Here is a 21,840-nt window from a genome sequence, read left to right as displayed (position 1 = left end):
TTATGCAAACTTGGACATGTATATACACAAACACTGAGCTCGTGGTGACCATAACATTAAACGACAGGTAAATTTTATTTCTAAAGTTAACAGAGCAAGTTGATTTCCTTGGGGGTTGCAGTCGTTCCTAAATACAAACATATATTACAGTGAAAATAATATATAGACTTCATTTAATTATAGCAACAAGTTAATCTTCAAAAATTCGTGTACAAAAATATGGTGATGCAATGCTATTGTCTTCTGACCTAAATTTATATTATCAAAATGAACAGAGAATTTACAGGGGGGTATAACTCTATCTAAGTCATCCATGTGTCTTTTTTTTACGTCTTCTTCAAGACTTGTGGACAAAGTATTTTTCCCTAGGGGGAAAAATGTATAATAAATTATTTGGTACTTAAATATTGTCTTGATAATTAAGTTTATTTCCTAAAAGGAAATCGATAATTTAATACTCAGTATTTAATAATTTTGCTAGTTTTACAAAGATTTTTTTTGCAACATTGCAATTTGTCAGTCATCCATTACAAATCTTTGCAACTAGCAATCATTTACGTAATGGCAATGATAAGCTTACTTTTTTTTTGAGATATTCCCAGGAAGAATAGCGATGCCAAATTACGAAGCACTTGTCACATCTCCCGGTACGATATCTTGGGTTTTACATAACACTCTCTGAGCTCCCGAGCATTAGTGGCTGGCGGACGCAAGATGATGTTGATCCTAAGTCTAACTCCTCGTACAAAGGAGTTCTGGAATACGGCAGTCTTCTGCTAGATCTGGCAGCTGCTTCCACGCCCAGGGTAATGCCCGAGCTGGTGTCTATAGTAGATGTTGTGAGCTGAGTCCTCTCAGTGACCTCTGGAGAAGACGGAGGGTCATCATCGTACGGGTGGCAGACGGGGGTCTGATGGGAGGGGAGAGGACATGTTGCCAGATGAATGGTCCCGTGTACCGCTCACCTGACACAAACTATCATACCGCTTTCTATACTTGGACTCATTCCTCACCTACTATTATTTAAATTTTGGAATAATTATGTAAAAGAATTAGGATGTTTTGTTATTCACTTACGAAATATATTTTATTTGCATATAACATTGTATACATCGAGAATATGCATTACAAAAACAGCCTCTACTCTGTGCTCTGGCCAAAAAAAAAAAAAAAACTAATCAGCAATTCGTTATATATACGTTGAATTAAAAAAATGTAGATCAGTTTAACCAACCAAGTAATCAAATACAATTATGCATATATCATTTGTTTTTGCAAGGAGAACATTGCATGTGCACTCTGAAGACTGGTAAAAGCCCGTTGAATATAGGTGAGTGTAACAATGAATCCATTGGAGGTAGAAGTTCGACGGGGATCAGTCCTTCACTGCTCTAAAAGTTGTGGTTCAAGACACATGAACAGACAGGAATTTTTTTTATGGAAACATTGGAGACCTGGGCCCTGGGTCCCTCCGTGGAGGGAACCAGGGCCTGGCACCATGGAGTAAACAAGGTCCTGAAACCATTGAGTGAGCAAGGTCCAGGGACCATGATGTGAATAAGGTCCTGGGTACCGTGAAGTGAACAAGGCCCTGGGGACCATGGAGTAAACAAGGTCCTGGGGACCATGGAGGGAACAAGGTCCTGGGGACCATGGAGGGAACAAGGTCCTGGGGACCATGGAGGGAACAAGGCCCTGGGGACCATGGAGTAAACAAGGTGCTGGGGACAATGAAGGGCACAAGGTCCTGGGGACCACGGAGGGAACAAGGTCCTGGGGACCATGGAGGGAACAAGGTCCTGCGGACCATGGAGAGAACAAGGTCCTGGGGACCATGGAGGGAACAAGGTCCTGGGGACCATGGAGGGAACAAGGTCCTGGGGACCATGGAGGGAACAAGGTCCTGGGGACCATGGAGGGAACAAGGTCCTGGGGACCATGGAGGGAACAAGGTCCTGGGGACCATGGAGGGAACAAGGTCCTGGGGACCATGGAGGGAACAAGGTCCTGGGGACCATGGAGGGAACAAGGTCCTGGGGACCATGGAGGGAACAAGGTCCTGGGGACCATGGAGGGAACAAGGTCCTGGGGACCATGGAGGGAACAAGGTCCTGGGGACCATGGAGGGAACAAGGTCCTGGGGACCATGGAGGGAACAAGGTCCTGGGGACCATGGAGGGAACAAGGTCCTGGGGACCATGGAGGGAACAAGGTCCTGGGGACCATGGAGGGAACAAGGTCCTGGGGACCATGGAGGGAACAAGGTCCTGGGGACCATGGAGGGAACAAGGTCCTGGGGACCATGGAGGGAACAAGGTCCTGGGGACCATGGAGGGAACAAGGTCCTGGGGACCATGGAGGGAACAAGGTCCTGGGGACCATGGAGGGAACAAGGTCCTGGGGACCATGGAGGGAACAAGGTCCTGGGGACCATGGAGGGAACAAGGTCCTGGGGACCATGGAGGGAACAAGGTCCTGGGGACCATGGAGGGAACAAGGTCCTGAGGACCATGGAGGGAACAAGGTCCTGGGGACCATGGAGGGAACAAGGTCCTGGGGACCATGGAGGGAACAAGGTCCTGGGGACCATGGAGGGAACAAGGTCCTGGGGACCATGGAGGGAACAAGGTCCTGGGGACCATGGAGGGAACAAGGTCCTGGGAACCATGGAGGGAACAAGGTCCTGGGAACCATGGAGGGAACATGGTCCTGGGCGACCATGGAGGGAACATGGTCCTGGGCGACCATGGAGGGAACAAGGTCCTGGGGACCATGGAGGGAACGAGGTCCTGGGGACCATGGAGGGAACAAGGTCCTGGGGACCATGGAGGGAACAAGGTCCTGGGGACCATGGAGGGAACAAGGTCCTGGGGACCATGGAGGGAACAAGGTCCTGGGGACCATTGAGGGAACAAGGTCCTGGGGACCATTGAGGGAACAAGGTCCTGGGGACCATTGAGGGAACAAGGTCCTGGGGACCATGGAGGGAACAAGGTCCTGGGCGACCATGGAGGGAACAAGGTCCTGGGCGACCATGGAGGGAACAAGGTCCTGGGAGACCATGGAGGGAACAAGGTCCTGGGCGACCATGGAGGGAACAAGGTCCTGGGCGACCATGGAGGGAACAAGGTCCTGGGCGACCATGGAGGGAACAAGGTCCTGGGCGACCATGGAGGGAACAAGGTCCTGGGAACCATGGAGGGAACATGGTCCTGGGCGACCATGGAGGGAACAAGGTCCTGGGCGACCATGGAGGGAACAAGGTCCTGGGGACCATGGAGGGAACAAGGTCCTGGGCGACCATGGAGGGAACAAGGTCCTGGGGACCATGGAGGGAACAAGGTCCTGGGCGACCATGGAGGGAACAAGGTCCTGGGCGACCATGGAGGGAACAAGGTCCTGGGGACCATGGAGGGAACAAGGTCCTGGGCGACCATGGAGGGAACAAGGCCCTGCTGACCATGGAGGGAACAAGGTCCTGGGCGACCATGGAGGGAACAAGGTCCTGGGGACCATGGAGGGAACAAGGTCCTGGGCGACCATGGAGGGAACAAGATAGCAGGAGTGAAACTTTAGGCGCACTTTGAGGACTGTTTATCTCGGTATATAAACACTGAGAGTTTAATCCCTGTGTAAAAATATCCTTACCACGTAGTGTACAGGTAACATTGCTTTAACAATTCTTTGTGCAATCAATGGGCTTTAAATATAAAATAACCAAGTGCAATAAATCATAGGACATTTCCTAGTTATCTTGAGTACGTTGAGATTAAGCTCATGGGCCTCTTTAAGGTGCATTTAGTGAATAGCTTAAATTGCTTATATTACATCAGTGAAAAGAAATATTCTAAGAAGGGGTGTATAACATAGCTTCATGGATCTGGCGGATGCTAAACGAGTTACGGTTCATTTGAAAAAGATGCGAGTCAGGAGACAAATGTTCTGTTTCCTGACGAACAAAATACTACCAAATGTAATTTACTGTGATTTTCTTCGATCTGAAGAGAAACTTTACTTTCTTTGCCGTGAAATTCAGTAAGGAGAAACTGCTGTATTTCCCTCTTTGTCGCCAATATAAAACGTAAAGAGAACAATACAAGTGAGCTTGTAAACCGTAATTGATCATTGAGAAGTAAGACCAGACTACAACTGCTCGTTCTGATCGAAGACTACACTAGACTTGATATTTATGGCCACACCAGACTTTAGTCATGGCCACACCAGACTTAATAATCATGGCAACACCAGACTTGATGGTCATGGCCACACCAGGCTTGATGGTCATGGCCACACCAGACTTGATAGTCATGGCCACATCAGACTTAATGGTCATAGCCACACAAGACATGATGGTCATGGCCACACCACACCAGGTCAAAAACCACATCAGACCTGGTCAACAAGATTTCCCCGGCAGGAAAACTACTTAAATTTAGAGATTCTAAGTGTCTGGTATTTTTTAAACAAATATTTTAGAAATGAGCAGTATTTTTTTTAACTGTGTTAAGTATTTTTAATGAGTCACAGTCTCTTTGAAAACGAGTTAAAACAAAAGAAAATGTGCTATGAGATTATGAAAATTTGTGATATAAACTGAGGCTATTATCGAGTTCTAATCTTTTGCAAATTAGTTAAAAAATCTTCAACAGAGACTATCAACCTAATTATTGCAAGCGGCGGTACATGAGTCCAAGTATTACATAGACGGAACTGAAGCTAAAGCAAGACGTTGCATAGAGAAAGGTAGCTTTGAAGCGTACTAGACGAGCCAAGACAGGTGACGATGAAGCTACCTATGCAGATAGCTGCAGCTAGGATGGACAAAGACACTCAAAGCTAAAATAATAATAATGACAAAAAATGAATGACTTTGAAAAAAAAAAATGATAATTTGACTAAACATGAATATCATGAAAATAAAGTCCTATTGAAAGAATAAAATCCCATTAACTTGAAAGAATAAAGTCCCATGAGGTAGAGAGAGCCAGAGTCCCATGAGGTAGAGAGAGCCAGAGTCCCATGAGGTAGAGAGAGTCAGAGTCCCATGAGGTAGAGAGAGCCAGAGTCCCATGAGGTAGAGAGAGCCAGAGTCCCATGAGGTAGAGAGAGCCAGAGTCCCATGAGGTAGAGAGAGTCAGAGTCCCATGAGGTAGAGAGAGTCAGAGTCCCATGAGGTAGAGAGAGTCAGAGTCCCATGAGGTAGAGAGAGTCAGAGTCCCATGAGGTAGAGAGAGTCAGAGTCCCATGAGGTAGAGAGAGTCAGAGTCCCATGAGGTAGAGAGAGTCAGAGTCCCATGAGGTAGAGAGAGTCAGAGTCCCATGAGGTAGAGAGAGCCAGAGTCCCATGAGGTAGAGAGAGCCAGAGTCCCATGAGGTAGAGAGAGCCAGAGTCCCATGAGGTAGAGAGAGTCAGAGTCCCATGAGGTAGAGAGAGCCAGAGTCCCATGAGGTAGAGAGAGCCAGAGTCCCATGAGGTAGAGAGAGCCAGAGTCCCATGAGGTAGAGAGAGCCAGAGTCCCATGAGGTAGAGAGAGCCAGAGTCCCATGAGGTAGAGAGAGCCAGAGTCCCATGAGGTAGAGAGAGCCAGAGTCCCATGAGGTAGAGAGAGCCAGAGTCCCATGAGGTAGAGAGAGCCAGAGTCCCATGAGGTAGAGAGAGCCAGAGTCCCATGAGGTAGAGAGAGCCAGAGTCCCATGAGGTAGAGAGAGCCAGAGTCCCATGAGGTAGAGAGAGCCAGAGTCCCATGAGGTAGAGAGAGCCAGAGTCCCATGAGGTAGAGAGAGCCAGAGTCCCATGAGGTAGAGAGAGCCAGAGTCCCATGAGGTAGAGAGAGCCAGAGTCCCATGAGGTAGAGAGAGCCAGAGTCCCATGAGGTAGAGAGAGCCAGAGTCCCATGAGGTAGAGAGAGCCAGAGTCCCATGAGGTAGAGAGAGCCAGAGTCCCATGAGGTAGAGAGAGCCAGAGTCCCATGAGGTAGAGAGAGCCAGAGTCCCATGAGGTAGAGAGAGCCAGAGTCCCATGAGGTAGAGAGAGCCAGAGTCCCATGAGGTAGAGAGAGCCAGAGTCCCATGAGGTAGAGAGAGCCAGAGTCCCATGAGGTAGAGAGAGCCAGAGTCCCATGAGGTAGAGAGAGCCAGAGTCCCATGAGGTAGAGAGAGCCAGAGTCCCATGAGGTAGAGAGAGCCAGAGTCCCATGAGGTAGAGAGAGCCAGAGTCCCATGAGGTAGAGAGAGCCAGAGTCCCATGAGGTAGAGAGAGCCAGAGTCCCATGAGGTAGAGAGAGCCAGAGTCCCATGAGGTAGAGAGAGCCAGAGTCCCATGAGGTAGAGAGAGCCAGAGTCCCATGAGGTAGAGAGAGCCAGAGTCCCATGAGGTAGAGAGAGCCAGAGTCCCATGAGGTAGAGAGAGCCAGAGTCCCATGAGGTAGAGAGAGCCAGAGTCCCATGAGGTAGAGAGAGCCAGAGTCCCATGAGGTAGAGAGAGCCAGAGTCCCATGAGGTAGAGAGAGCCAGAGTCCCATGAGGTAGAGAGAGCCAGAGTCCCATGAGGTAGAGAGAGCCAGAGTCCCATGAGGTAGAGAGAGCCAGAGTCCCATGAGGTAGAGAGAGCCAGAGTCCCATGAGGTAGAGAGAGCCAGAGTCCCATGAGGTAGAGAGAGCCAGAGTCCCATGAGGTAGAGAGAGCCAGAGTCCCATGAGGTAGAGAGAGCCAGAGTCCCATGAGGTAGAGAGAGCCAGAGTCCCATGAGGTAGAGAGAGCCAGAGTCCCATGAGGTAGAGAGAGCCAGAGTCCCATGAGGTAGAGAGAGCCAGAGTCCCATGAGGTAGAGAGAGCCAGAGTCCCATGAGGTAGAGAGAGCCAGAGTCCCATGAGGTAGAGAGAGCCAGAGTCCCATGAGGTAGAGAGAGCCAGAGTCCCATGAGGTAGAGAGAGCCAGAGTCCCATGAGGTAGAGAGAGCCAGAGTCCCATGAGGTAGAGAGAGCCAGAGTCCCATGAGGTAGAGAGAGCCAGAGTCCCATGAGGTAGAGAGAGCCAGAGTCCCATGAGGTAGAGAGAGCCAGAGTCCCATGAGGTAGAGAGAGCCAGAGTCCCATGAGGTAGAGAGAGCCAGAGTCCCATGAGGTAGAGAGAGCCAGAGTCCCATGAGGTAGAGAGAGCCAGAGTCCCATGAGGTAGAGAGAGCCAGAGTCCCATGAGGTAGAGAGAGCCAGAGTCCCATGAGGTAGAGAGAGCCAGAGTCCCATGAGGTAGAGAGAGCCAGAGTCCCATGAGGTAGAGAGAGCCAGAGTCCCATGAGGTAGAGAGAGCCAGAGTCCCATGAGGTAGAGAGAGCCAGAGTCCCATGAGGTAGAAAGAATTAAATCCTATGAACTTAAAAAATTTAGCTCAATATGCTTGAAAAAATTAAGTCCCCAGGAACTTGAAAGTCCCCAGGAACTTGAAAGTCCCCAGGAACTTGAAAGTCCCCAGGAACTTGAAAGTCCCCAGGAACTTGAAAGTCCCCAGGAACTTGAAAGTCCCCAGGAACTTGAAAGTCCCCAGGAACTTGAAAGTCCCCAAGAACTTGAAAGTCCCCAAGAACTTGAAAGTCCCCAAGAACTTGAAAGTCCCCAAGAACTTGAAAGTCCCCAAGAACTTGAAAGTCCCCAAGAACTTGAAAGGTCCCAAGAACTTGAAAGGTCCCAAGAACTTGAAAGTCCCAAGAACTTGAAAGTCCCAAGAACTTGAAAGTCCCAAGAACTTGAAAGTCCCAAGAACTTGAAAGTCCCAAGAACTTGAAAGTCCCAAGAACTTGAAAGTCCCAAGAACTTGAAAGTCCCAAGAACTTGAAAGTCCCAAGAACTTGAAAGTCCCAAGAACTTGAAAGTCCCAAGAACTTGAAAGTCCCAAGAACTTGAAAGTCCCAAGAACTTGAAAGTCCCAAGAACTTGAAAGTCCCAAGAACTTGAAAGTCCCAAGAACTTGAAAGTCCCAAGAACTTGAAAGTCCCAAGAACTTGAAAGTCCCAAGAACTTGAAAGTCCCAAGAACTTGAAAGTCCCAAGAACTTGAAAGTCCCAAGAACTTGAAAGTCCCAAGAACTTGAAAGTCCCAAGAACTTGAAAGTCCCAAGAACTTGAAAGTCCCAAGAACTTGAAAGTCCCAAGAACTTGAAAGTCCCAAGAACTTGAAAGTCCCAAGAACTTGAAAGTCCCAAGAACTTGAAAGTCCCAAGAACTTGAAAGTCCCAAGAACTTGAAAGTCCCAAGAACTTGAAAGTCCCAAGAACTTGAAAGTCCCAAGAACTTGAAAGTCCCAAGAACTTGAAAGTCCCAAGAACTTGAAAGTCCCAAGAACTTGAAAGTCCCAAGAACTTGAAAGTCCCAAGAACTTGAAAGTCCCAAGAACTTGAAAGTCCCAAGAACTTGAAAGTCCCAAGAACTTGAAAGTCCCAAGAACTTGAGAAATTAAGTCTGATAAACAGGAAATGTGATAATGATAGTAATGTGAACAGTGTTGACGTTGTAAAGGCAAAGACATGTAGTAGAACCAAACTTAGGTGGTCCAACATTTCGCCCGAGGAAGTTGTGAAAACAAAACGTTTACCCAATCAAGTCTTGCTCAGCTGCGGATAATTTGGCATAAAAGCCCATTCGAATTCTCAAAGGGTTCTTAATAGGTGGTGGTGATGTGAAGGTGATGACTCGCGAAATCGTAATGACGCGATTGCAGACAAACCATACCACGGGTGGGGCTTAAACCCGCGGTTAAAGAGTCGGTCTGGAGTTTTACGACTCTCTAACCGCAAGTTCAAGCCCTACCCGTGGTATGGTTTGAAGGTGATAATGTTAAGGTGACGCTTATGTGAAGGAGATGCTAATGTGAAGATGTTATTGATGTGAAGGTAATATTGATGTGAAGGTGATATTGATGTGAAGGTGATATTGATGTGAAGGTGATATTGATGTGAAGGTGATATTGATGTGAAGGTGATATTGATGTGAAGGTGATATTGATGTGAAGGTGATATTGATGTGAAGGTGATACTGATGCGAAGGCGATACTGATGTGAAGGTGATACTGATGTGAAGGTGATATTGATGTGAAGGTGATATTAATGTGAAGGTGATACTGATGTGAAGGTGATATTGATGTGAAGGTGATATTGATGTGAAGGTGATACTGATGTGAAGGCGATACTGATGTGAAGGTGATATTGATGTGAAGGTGATATTGATGTGAAGGTGATACTGATGTGAAGGTGATATTTATGTGAAGATGTTTTAAAGCTGCATATAAACTGTTCATTACCGATCAAAATATAATCCCCTGAATATTTCCCCTATATATATTTTGTTCTACTGTGTCTCTGCCTTCATTCCGGTCTTCAGTACGACCCTTATGTTAACACTTAAGGAGTAGACAGGATGAATTAATGATATACTTCATTCCGGTCTTCAGTACGACCTTTATGTTAACACTTAAGGAGTAAACAGGATGAATTAATGATATAGGGAGAGATAATAGTCACGCTAACAGTGCCAAGTAAGCGGAAAGGAGCGAAGGTAAACAGCAATGAAGCTATGCAAAGGGACGCCCTGATGTTTTTCCCAAAATGACGAAGTGTCAGGTGATTGGGTATTTGGGGAGGGGCGGGTGGGAGTCAGCTGGCAGTTTCAGCTAGGGAAGGGGGCCAAATGGAGGCGAGGGAAATGGGGAGGGGAAAGGATAAATCTAGATCCAAATATCATTAACTTTGACTTACTTAAAAAGATGTACAAGTTAAATTTAATGATAATCCAGATTCAAGTAAAATCAAGTAAATTTGTAATTGATACTGTTTAGAAGTTAACTTTTATGGGAGATGGAAAGCAACATTGTGCGCATTCCTGCAGTGAAGGCTGAGCCTGGAGCTAGAGCCATGCGGATGCTGCAAGCTGTATCTGTACTATGTGGCACATTTCAAACAAAATAACCTAGGCCATTACATAAATATATTGAAAATCAAAACTATTTGCTTCACTCTCACTTTGCACCATATGGAGATAGACCTGATTTAATAATAAACCACGTTAGTTATTATGATTATAAAACATGAATAAAATACCGTATTTTACGGCGAGTAAGACGTTTCGGTGTCTTGGACGCTCCAAAATTCTGTTTGGCTAAATTTAAAAAAAAAAAATAAAAAGGTACTTGGGCCTCCAAGACGCCAGGTAAATTTTCGGGACTTATTTTTGGAAAAAAAATAGCGTCTTCGAAGACGTAAAATATGGTAATCATATAAAGAAGAAGAGAGTCCTTTATTAGCATATTTGTTTGGGACATTTGTAAATCTCTGCAGATTGTGTATGCATATAAATATTAACAGACTAACTGGTCCGACAGAGAGACTAGGTTGGTCCCGATTATTGGAGGAAGGATCGAGACTTCACGCTCCTTGGGGCTAAATGTCTCACGAGAATTTCATATATTTCATGAAACGCAAATAAACAAAAGTTACACTTTTTTCTCTCTCTTCTTTACGGCAGTTTGACGTACAGTAATTAAAATAGCGAATATACATTCTTAATTAATATGAAAGATAAATTAATTTCTAAACTGTTCCATCTACAGTAACAATACAGGAGATCCTACTTACAAATTTTTCGAGTTATAAACATCGCATTTTGCAAAAACAATTGTATTTTTAAAATAATCTTTTCTCATTACAAACAAACATGTCAGTGTCAGCTGAACCGCAAGATAAAACTCGCGTGTAAATAAAAACGTCAGATATACAATTATTTTGTAAGTTCGCAACAGGAAGACATTTCGCTCGTAAGTTGAAATGCCAAGAACACTCATTTGGAAGTTTGGAACCTCCTATATTGCACTGATGAAAATCAACACTCCTTGGTAGAAGAAAGTAATTAAGAGTTCACTGTGTCACATTCAACTGCAAACTAACACCAACAGACATATCATCAAGGACTTACCTGTAAACTCTTTTCAATTGGTCTGTGTAAAAGTTCGGAAACTCCAAAGGCAGTTTTCTGCGAGGGTAACCCAGGCCGAAGGCCCATACCCATGCCCAGCTCTTCTGCGCTTCCGTCGGGTGGAGAGGTCTCCCCATCATACGGTGGATGAGTCTGTTTGATAATGCTGATGCTTATAGTATGGGCAGATGAGGGTGGTTGGGGAGCAGCCTCTGTTGGGGTGACATGTTTGCAACTTATTAAGGAGAGTGTGCGTGGTGGCAGCTAATGCAGTGAGAAATATATACACCGCTCGGTATATACATCGAGAGATGTGTATTTATCTCTCGGGGCAGTGTTCATTCACTCATTGTTCTCTCTCTCTCTCTCTCTCTCTCTCTCTCTCTCTCTCTCTCTCTCTCTCTCTCTCTCTCTCTCTCTCTCTCTTACACACGCGCGCGCGCACGGAGAAAATCGCACATTCATGATTAAACTAGCATACAGGCGACACTTACCAAGTATGTCAGGATTAGATTCTTTCATAGGAATATGGACACTCTCTCTGTGGTTGTGGGAGTTTCTTCTGCGACCTCTCACCGCCCAAATACCCACCAGCAGCGCCACCACCACTAGCAAAGCACCGCCGATCACCGCCAGCACCAACGTCAGTGGCGACGGTTCAGAACGCGAAGGCAAACCTAATCAAAGGAGAAAAAGAAGAGTCGTGGGAAGCATTTTTATGTTGTGTAATAAGTTGTTTGAATAACCATTACCAGTTTTGGTGGTTCCCTATGACTACAATAATAATAATGTTAATATAATCAGTGGGGAAGTTGAAAAGAACTCTTCCTCCGTAAGCCATGCGTGTTGGAAGAGGTGACTAAAATTCCGGGAGCAAGGGGATAGCAACCTCTTTTCCTGTATAAATTACTAAATGTAAAAAGAAAAACTTTTTTCTTAGTTTTCGGATCACCTTGCCTTGGTGGGAGACGGCCAACGTGTTAAAAACTAAAATAATAATAATAATAATAATAATAATAATAATAATAATAAATAACTATCCGATACTACAGTATCCCAAAAATAAAGTTTGTATATTAAAAAAAATCTTTAAAAAAGCATATTAAAAGCAGATTATCACGATTCCCTTAGATAAACAAGCAGACTGCAAAGTACAAATCTATCTTAAATACGAGTATACTACTCCAGTTTACGATGAACACCCACATCAGCCGGCTAGCACCCGGGAACCTATTTACTGCAAGGCGATAGGGTCAGTAGGTATTAGGAGACTTGGTGTAGCGAATCGGAATTGGACCTAGGCTCTTTGTGAGCCGAAGACGCTACCGCTGAGTTGCTAGCAACTAATCGAATACTTCATTAGAACAACAAACCAAACTATCCACATATACGGGAGACAAGACACACGTTGCAGAACAAGCTTTGATTAGGACAACGTTTCTCACAGAGTAGAGCTTTATCATGACTATAAAGCTCTACACAGAATGAAACGTTGTATTAATAAAATCTTGATCTACAGTCTGTGGTTTACATTAACTATGGTCGACTGTACGATATCTAAATCCTACTGTCGTCTGGTTGAGCAAGTGGCTACTGGAAATGGACTTACTTTTATGCATTTCTGCTTGCTTTAGAGTGTGGATATAGAGAGTGACAGGTGGGGTGGCACCTCTCGCGTTGTGTGCGGTAACGTGGGCTCGGTAGTGGTGTCCAGGGACCAATGACCGCACCAGGAACTCTGGCTGAGACAGTGAAATGTTCAGCACCAACACATCTGCCTTGGGTGGATCCTCCTTCCACACCTGTAGTTGGTGAGGCAATATGATTATTATTAATTATCATTATTATTATTGTTAATAGTAGTAGTATCATCAATAATACTGTATTATAAGGAAAGCACTAAACTCGTAGGGATTGAAAAACACCAGTGAAATGACAGAGAATCAGATATGATTCGAGAAAAGCTAAGGAAGCTCAGGTTTTTTGAGTCAACAGCCATGAACGCCACTAAAGTGCAGAAAAGGCATTAAAAAAAGGCCGGCTGATGCAATTTATTTTTTAAGTAGCCAGCCATCGATCCTCTACCAGACAAATTATTATTAAATTTATGGGAGAGCACTAAAACCATAAGTCATTCAGTGCCTCTGGGAATGAGAGGCATTCCAGCCTTATTCAAGGAATTAGAGCACCTACCCAATTCCTTAGATCAAGAGCCACTCACCAAAATCAAGGAACCTTCTGTGAGCTTCTACCTGGCAAAAAAAATATATATATAGATAATTAACGTTCCATGAAAGTAAACAGGAGAAAATGAGAATTCGGGTCTAGGAAGATGGTGGGGATAGAAGTAAGGCAAGGAGTGTTCGCGAGTATTTGACAATGTACAGCGGGGTATTGAAGAACTTACCTGAAGAAGGAACATTTGTGGTAAACCACCGTTGAAGCCCGGCAGGCAGACTATACTGCTGGAGTGAGAGGTGACATTGCTCACCGTACACCCAGTCACTTCCTCCGGTGGACCTGAGTCAAAAAAAAAAAAATCCATTAGTCAACATTATTGGTATATTACCGACAAGTTTATGAATAAGCCACACTTACACCTGGATATCTATATTATTAAGACGTTTCGCCCACCAATGACTATTATTTATTCTGTGCAGAGCTTACGCATTGGAGACATTAAACGATCAGGATATCGGTCCCTCAGTTCGTTCAACCTGCGTTTTATTCTTCACATATCCAAGAGAATGGAAATGTCAGGAAACTTAAGACACACGGAATAGGAGAAAATTTTTTCGGGAGTAGAGGTATGGTTGACAAATAGGCAGCAAAGAGTTTGTATAAATGGGGAGAAATCAGAATGAGGGCACGTCACGAGCGGTGTTCCACAAGGGTCAGTATTGGGCCCCTTGTTGTTCACAATCTACATAAACGACATAGATGAGGGAATAAATAGCGACATAAGCAAATTTGCTGGTGACACCAAAATAGGCCGTCCAGTTCATTCTATAGAGGACATTAGTGCACTTCAGGATGATTTGAATAGACTGATGCAGTGGTCGGAGAAGTGACAAATGCAAAGTTCTCAATGTTGGACAGGACATTAACCATGCCACTTATAAACTGAATAGTGTAGATCTTAATAATACTGATTGCGAAAAGGATTTAGGAGTTCTGATTAGTAGTAATCTGAAACCTAGACAACAATGCATAAGTGTTCGCAGTAAAGCTAACAGAATCCTTGGCTTCATTTCAAGAAGTATAAATAATAGAAGTCCTCAGGTTGTTCTTCAACTCTATATATCCTTGGTTAGGTCTCATTTAGATTATGCTGCACAGTTCTGTTCACCATATTACAGAATGGATATAAATTCATTGGAAAACGTACAGAGGAGGAAGACAAAGCTGATCCCATGTATCAGAAATTTTCCATATGAGGATAGACTGAGGGCCTTGAATCTGCACTCTCTAGAAAGGCTTAGAATTAGGGGGGATACGATTGAGGTGTATAAATGGAAAACGGGAATAAATAAAGGGGATGTAAATAGCGTGCTGAAAATATCCAGCCAAGACAGGACTCGCAGCAATGGTTTCAAGTTGGAAAAGTTCAGATACAGGAAGGACATAGGAAAGCACTGGTTTGGTAATAGAGTTGTGGATGAGTGGAACAAACTCCCGAACACCGTCATAGAAGCTAAGACTTTGTGTAGTTTTAAAAATAGGTTGGATAAATACATGAGTGGGTGGGTGTGAGTTGGACCTGATTAGCTTGTGCTACCAGGTCTGGTGCCGTGCTCCTTCCTTAAGTGGAAGTGACCTGACTAGGTGGTCATTGTTCTAAGCCGGGGAGTAGTATGGACCTGCTTCGCATGGGTCAGTAGGTCTGTTGCAGTGTTTCTTCTTTCTTATGTTCTTAAATCGCGTTGTTCCAAAAACGAGAAAAAAATACTGCAGCAGGAAATTAACCAGAAGAGAAACACTTGTGTAGTTTCGTGTGTTTACACACACACACACACACACACACACACACACACACACACACACACACACACACACACACACACACACACACACACACACACACGAGGTATGACAAAGCTCTGGAAGTAGGGAGAGAGAGGACCTAGCAGCGATCAGTGAAAAGGCGGGGCCAGGAGCTGTCTCGACCCCTGCAACCACAATTAGGTGAGTGCACACACAGAAATGTTGTGTGTGCCACTAACCACAATCTTCAACACATCCCTTGAAACTGGGCAACTACATGAGGTATGGAAGAGGACAAATGTAGTATCCATATTTAAAGGAGGAGACAGAAAAGAGGCACTAAACTATAGACCAGTGTCACTGACGTGTATAGTATGCAAAGTTATGGAGAAAATTACCAGGAGAGTGGTGGAGCACCTGGAACAGAACAAGAGTATAAACGCCAACCAGCACGGATTTATGGAAGGCAAATCTTGTCACAAACCTACTGGAGTTTTATGATAAAGTAACAGAAGTAAGACACGAGAGAGAAGGGTGGGTTGATTGCATCTTCTTGGACTACAAGAAGGCCTTCGACAGAGTTCCTCACAGGAGATTAATGCAGAAGCTAGAGGATCAGGCGCGTATAACAGGAAGGGCACTGCAATGGATCAGAGAATACCTGACAGGGAGGCAACAACAAGTCATGGTACGTGATGAGGTATCACAGTGTGCACCCGTGACGAGTGGGGTCCCACAGGGGTCGGTCCTAGGACCAGTGCTATTTTTGGTATATGTGAATGACATGATGGAAGGGTTAGACTCAGAAGTGTCCCTGATCGCAGATGATGTGAAGTTAATGAGAATTAAATTATATGAGGATCAGGTAAGATCGGGGAAGGGCAAAGAAGACCGCAGACGGAGTATAGGCTAGCTGGCCAACGACTGCATCTCGCTCAAGGAGAAAGATCTTGGGGTGAGTATAACACCGAGCACGTCTCCGGAAGCACACATCAACCAAATACCTGCTGCAGCATATGGGCGCTTGGCAAACCTGAGATAGTAATAAAGTTGGTAGAATTACCGACAATATGTAAAGTAAAAGGACACAAGTGCAACTAATGTGACATTTATTGTGGCAACGTTTCGCTCTCCAGGGAGAGCGAAACGTTGCCACAATAAATGTCACATTAGTTGCACTTGTGTCCTTTTACTTTACAAACCTGAGATAGCGTTCCGATACCTTAGTAAGGAATCGTTCAAGACACTGTACACCGTGTACGTCAGACCCATACTGGAGTATGCAGCACCAGTTTGGAACCCGCACTTGATCAAGCACGTCAAGAAATTTGATAAAGTGCAAAGGTTTGCGACAAGGTTAGTGCCAGAGCTAAAGAAAATGTCCTACGAAGAAAGATTAAGGGAAATCTGCCTGACGACACTGGAGGACAGGAGGGTTAGGGGAGACATGATAACGACATACAAAATACTGCGTGGAAAAGACAAGGTGGACAGAGACAGGATGTTCCAGAGAGGGGACACAGAAACAAGGGATCACAGTTGGAAGTTGAAGACCCAGATGAGTCAAAGGGATGTTAGGAAGTATTTCTTCCCAATAAGTGAATAACGATTGTGCAGAATCTAAGTTAAGATGAGATGCGGGGAGGCTGGCCTGGGAGGGCCAGGGAGATGACTCTGACAGAGAACCACACCCACACCCACACCACACAACACAACAATAAAACACAACACAACACACACACACACACACAACACACACACACACACATACAAACACAAATACACACAACACACAACACACAACACACAACACAACACACACACAACAACACACACACACACACACAACAAAACACAACATACAAACACACAACACAACACACACACACAGTAACTCAGAGCAAACATTTACACATATGACAGCATACACAACACAACACACACACTACCAAACATCAACAGCACAGGAACACAACACAACCAGACACACACACACTACACTACACACACCACAACCAACACACACAACAACACATACACACACATACACACATACACACACATACACACACACACACACACACACACACACACACACACACACACACACAAACACATACACACACATACACACACACACACACACACACACACACACACACACACACACACACACACACACACACACACACACACACACACGCTCTCATACACACTATCTCTCTCAAATAAATATGTATCTGAACAAGAAAATACTATATTTCGACTGTGGTAATTTTTATATATATAAAAAAGTTCAATAAATATGGGAAAAATTTAAGTTCATATCCATGATCTTGAAAATTTTTCTTTATGAAAGATCGGCTTCTAAATTTTCTTAGATTTTTATAATTACTACAAAGCAATATTCATCAGTGCTTCACAGTATCCCAAAATGTCACACATTGCCTTTTATTGTCCAAGACAGTCCCTCAGTGTCCCACAATGCTCCATGCTGATTTACAATGCTCCACACTGATTTACAATGCTCCACACTGATTTACAATGTCCCACATTGTACCCCTAAAGATGCTAAGAAAATTTTCAACGTTGTACTGAAAGTGCAGCAGGCTGTGCCTTGGTTGGACTTGCAGGGGCGAGCACCTACCAGCGGAGATGACAGTGAAGGAACAAGGCGTCTTCTGAGTGCCGACGGAGTTAGAGGCATAGCAGAGCAGAGTGCCGTAGTCTCGCTCTGACATGGGCGTGTAGAAAAGCACACTTCGTAGCCTCTCAGTCTTGTATCTGTAGGTAAACACATGGAAGTTGACATGATGGATCTCTGTCTCTGTCTGTCTCTGTGTCTGTCTCTGTCTCTCTGTCTGTCTGTCTGTCTCTCTCTCTCTCTCTCTCTCTCTCTCTCTCTCTCTCTCTCTCTCTCTCTCTCTCTCTCTCTCTCTCTCTCTCTCTCTGCCTCTCCCTCTCTCTCTCGTGTTTAAGCAATGGATCAACACACTTGCCTCACCTCATTTCAAAGGCTGAATTTAGGACACACATTTTTTAGCTTGTGTATTTCATGTTACTTTAACCACACGCGTCAAGGGTTCAGGGAAACGATAGAGCTGTCTGTTCCCGAGCATCTGTTTGAGTTATTACACACTGGTAGTGTGTTCGACCAACAATCGAAAGAACCAGGGTCGAATCCCGGCCGGGAATAGAGGTAGGGGCATGTATCTTTAATATTTTCCTTCCCTTATACCTAGCAGTAGACACCCAGGCGTTAACTATTTCGGATCGCATCCTGAGGGGAAGAACTTAAAACAGGAACCCAGGTGGAAATGAGCTGCGCGGGTTGGGTTTCTGTGGTTACCATCAGATATTTCTGAGGTTACTAATCCGATAAAAAATGTATTCTATCGTGTGTTCATTTGTTGTGAAAATAAGTACGAAATGTGAGGCAAAGAGGAAGCAACATATAATTCGAAATGATGCGTTCATTCCCTAGTCACCTAAACATTAGTTTTAGCCAGTGGAATTCGAGTTTGTCCTAACATTTAAGTGGATCCACTACCTGTTCAACTAAACATTTAATAAAAACACATTCAATCACTTCAAGCTCGCCTAAACATTTATTTCAAATATACGCATTCAATCCCAGTTCAACATAACATTACAGATGTTTAATGTCCTCCTGTGTACATATTAGTGGAAATTTCTATCATTATATCATATGCAATATATATATATATATATATATATATATATATATATATATATATATATATATATATATATATATATATATATATATATATATATATATAAGACAAAATACATTGGCCAAACATTCACAAAAATACATCAGAAAGTAAAACAACATAGGTAACTCAGAGCTACATCTCGAATACTTCGTCCAGCTCCCCTGCTGTGGGCCGCGTGCCCAGAATGCTGCAGGCATTTCCTCTCTGGATCGCAACACTGAGTCTCTGAAAGAGGAAGCTGGTCGCCCTGTGGTCCTTGGTTTCTATGATGAGCTTTTCACCCAGCTCTTTGAGGAACTTTAGAGCACACTTGCCCCATGCTCCAAGGGTCTCCGACCCTATTGGAATGAAGTTATAGCAAGGGGGAAGGTCTTCATATTTTCGGATCTTCTGGGTCTCCCTGTGGCTGGCAGCTCCACCCCCTTCCACTACAGAGTATGGCAAGTAGGTGTCTGCCAATGTGGCAGCACAGGTGTAGTCCCAGGCAATCTGCTTTCCATCCTTCCAGGGTATCATAGTGGCTCCATCAGGACGCTTTTGACTTCCATCAGACCTCTGTACTTGGGGTTCCCGTTGAGCTGGGCAACGGGCTGTGGCGAGGCTTCTCTTTATTATGTCATTGATCTCCTCAAGTCTGGCATACTTCCCTTCTGCTGTGTGGCACACGAGACCATGAAGTCCGAATTGATCAGCTGTCGCCCTGCCGCAAATACACCTATGTTCGGTGAGGATGGGGGCGGCTAGGCGAGGAGCAACACCAATCCGAATGGCCTGTGGGTCGAGACGGGTGCCCAGGGAGGAATTGGGAACAGCTAACAGGAAATCTCCTGAGTGTGGTGCCTTCACTGCCAGGAGACGAGCTTTGTTCTTTCCTGAAGCATTGGAGAGCATTGTGTTGGCGATTTTTTCCATGATCGGTTTGTCCCAGTGGGACTGTTTGTGCTGTTTGGGAGGAGCTGGTCTACTGGAGGAGTCTGTAAGGGTGTCCCACCGAATCGCTGCTTCAGTAAACCTGGGGTCTTGAGCTCCTACCAAGTGTCTCAAGCGTTCGGGCACTATCTTCTTGACTAATGCACTTGAAGCCAAACACGAAGACAGAAAAGCAGGTAAAGCAACATGCGTTGCTTTACGCACCCCTATACCTCCCAGTCGCACTGGGAGGGTTGCCTGATCCCATTGCTCATCCTCTAGTGACAGGTTCAGTGCCTTCTTAAAAGTTGATCTCAGGTGTGCGTCATATTCATCGAGTGTTGGGTTGTGAAAAGAGGGTGCACACCTCAAGAAGTAAGTGAGTCTTGGCATAGTAAGACACCTTGTGAGGAGATACAGAGCATCATGGGCATCAAGATCGCTTATTCTCTCCTCCATTCTCATCAGGTCATTCAATTTGTCCCTGAGGACAGTATCGATGGCCTGGTGACCCAGCGGTGCCCCCAAGAGGGTACTGTTGGACGGAGTTGTAGTTGAGACTTCCGGGAGGATTCTTCGCACAGCATTGATTATTTCCTGGTTCGCTGTGATGATTTCACACTATAATGATTTCACAACTATAATGTATACTGCTCAATGTCTTCGAACATAAGCATAAAACACAGTAAAATACATATACAGAAAAGTCAATAATAATCAATACACACAGATGGCAGAACACAAGACCAGTCATTCGTGCATGCTCGACAAGGCTATATACCTAGAGAGAGATGTCTCTCAGTGTATATACATAGCGAGTTTAATTTAAAAACTTTTAAAGGTTGTGGAGAGGTTACGTGCAACCCTAATGACTCGTTTAGTCGAGAGGCTGCATACATAATTATTTTAACCAATCTATCCATACAAATTAGAGTACAAGAACAACCATTCACACACACAACAGAGGTCCAGTCGTTCGTAGTTCAAGTGTCGTGTTTTGTAAATTATTTACAGGCGCATTTGTTCTCTTTAATGAACAACAATAAATCCAAAAAAATATGAAATTGAGAGGGTAACTCTTTTTTTTCGTGGCTTTATTTTCGTTCATCATGTTCAAATCATACAGACACCGAATACTCTCGTTCTGACGCAAAAATATATTGCTCCATTTTATTTTTGGTTTTAAAAAACTATTCATAAAATCTACGCATCATATTATTAAATATTTTGTACAAAACATGTAAGTTTTTATCCAAGATAAAAACTGTGACACAAAATACTTCTAATGTCTATGAATTTTTTACTAATAAAAATGTCTTAGTCCTTCATAACGTGAAGATTAATTAAGTAATACGGGTTTGAAGCTCTCCCTGTACCTACTGTCCACGTTCACCTGGCAATAAGTAGGTGCTTGGGAGTCAGTTTCTTTGTACCTGCTGTCCAGGTTCACCTACAAGCGAGTACTTGGTACTAGCAGCTTTAGACCTATTACCCTTGCTTACGTAGTAGTAAATAGGTACTTGGGTGTTAGTCGAATGTTGTGGGTGGCATCCTGGGGACGGGAAGATGAGTGCCTAGTACACTTTAAATATGCAAATACTAATATTACTAGAGAAGACAGGAATTCAGGATAATTATTATTATAATCATACCCAATCGCTAAACCCGTAAGGGTCATACAACGCTGCAGGATAGGGGTGTGCTGAAAGGTATAATATACCTGACCAGAGACCAGAGAGGGTGAAGAGTATAACAGAGGTAACGTTAGTAAGGGCGTCGAGGAGTGCTGAAGGAGGTGTAATCAAAGTTAGTTGCCAGAAACTCAGGAGATTAATTGATCTGTATATTTCAACCTCCCTTCTGGGATCCTCTTCAGCAGATCTGCTGAAGAGGATTCCAAGAAAGGGATGGGAATATACAGATCAGTTAATCTCCCGAGTTTCTGTCTCTATGTGGGTTATTATTGAGCACTGACAAGTGTTCATTACGCATAAGTTATTTATTACTAGAGGAAAAAAAAAACATCATGCAACGACAACAATAGTGAACTTGCCAAACATATTTTCTCAATTGGGTCAGCGATGTAAAAGTATAATTTACACTTGATACAGGCGCAACCTGCAGTGCTGGAGCTAATTTTCCTAATGGATCCCGGTGATCATTGTTGCAATAATTGTTGTAACACTACACGAGTTGCAAGGTTTGTGATTTCGACAGTTGTGAAATACACTGGTTACAAATATTGCGA

The 21,840-nt window shown here is 44.3% G+C and overlaps 1 protein-coding gene across 1 annotated transcript in view; it reads right to left on the bottom strand.

The window, feature by feature from the left end:
* LOC128698278 (nephrin-like) overlaps positions 1–21,840 on the bottom strand; it is a 137,526-nt gene continuing 115,686 nt past the window's right edge. The window contains exons 13-18 of the mRNA XM_070098539.1: positions 17,591–17,727; positions 13,367–13,479; positions 12,569–12,761; positions 11,454–11,636; positions 10,960–11,171; positions 1–910 (exon numbers count right to left, since the gene is read on the bottom strand). Coding sequence (XP_069954640.1) covers positions 665–910; positions 10,960–11,171; positions 11,454–11,636; positions 12,569–12,761; positions 13,367–13,479; positions 17,591–17,727 — 1,084 coding nt within the window. The 3' untranslated portion in view covers positions 1–664. The remainder of the gene's footprint in view (positions 911–10,959; positions 11,172–11,453; positions 11,637–12,568; positions 12,762–13,366; positions 13,480–17,590; positions 17,728–21,840) is intronic.

Source organism: Cherax quadricarinatus, chromosome 63, assembly GCF_038502225.1.
Source record: "Cherax quadricarinatus isolate ZL_2023a chromosome 63, ASM3850222v1, whole genome shotgun sequence".
NCBI lineage: Eukaryota > Metazoa > Arthropoda > Malacostraca > Decapoda > Parastacidae > Cherax > Cherax quadricarinatus.
Note: the sequence above shows the minus strand (reverse complement) of the source record. Positions and strands in the feature narration are given on the sequence as shown.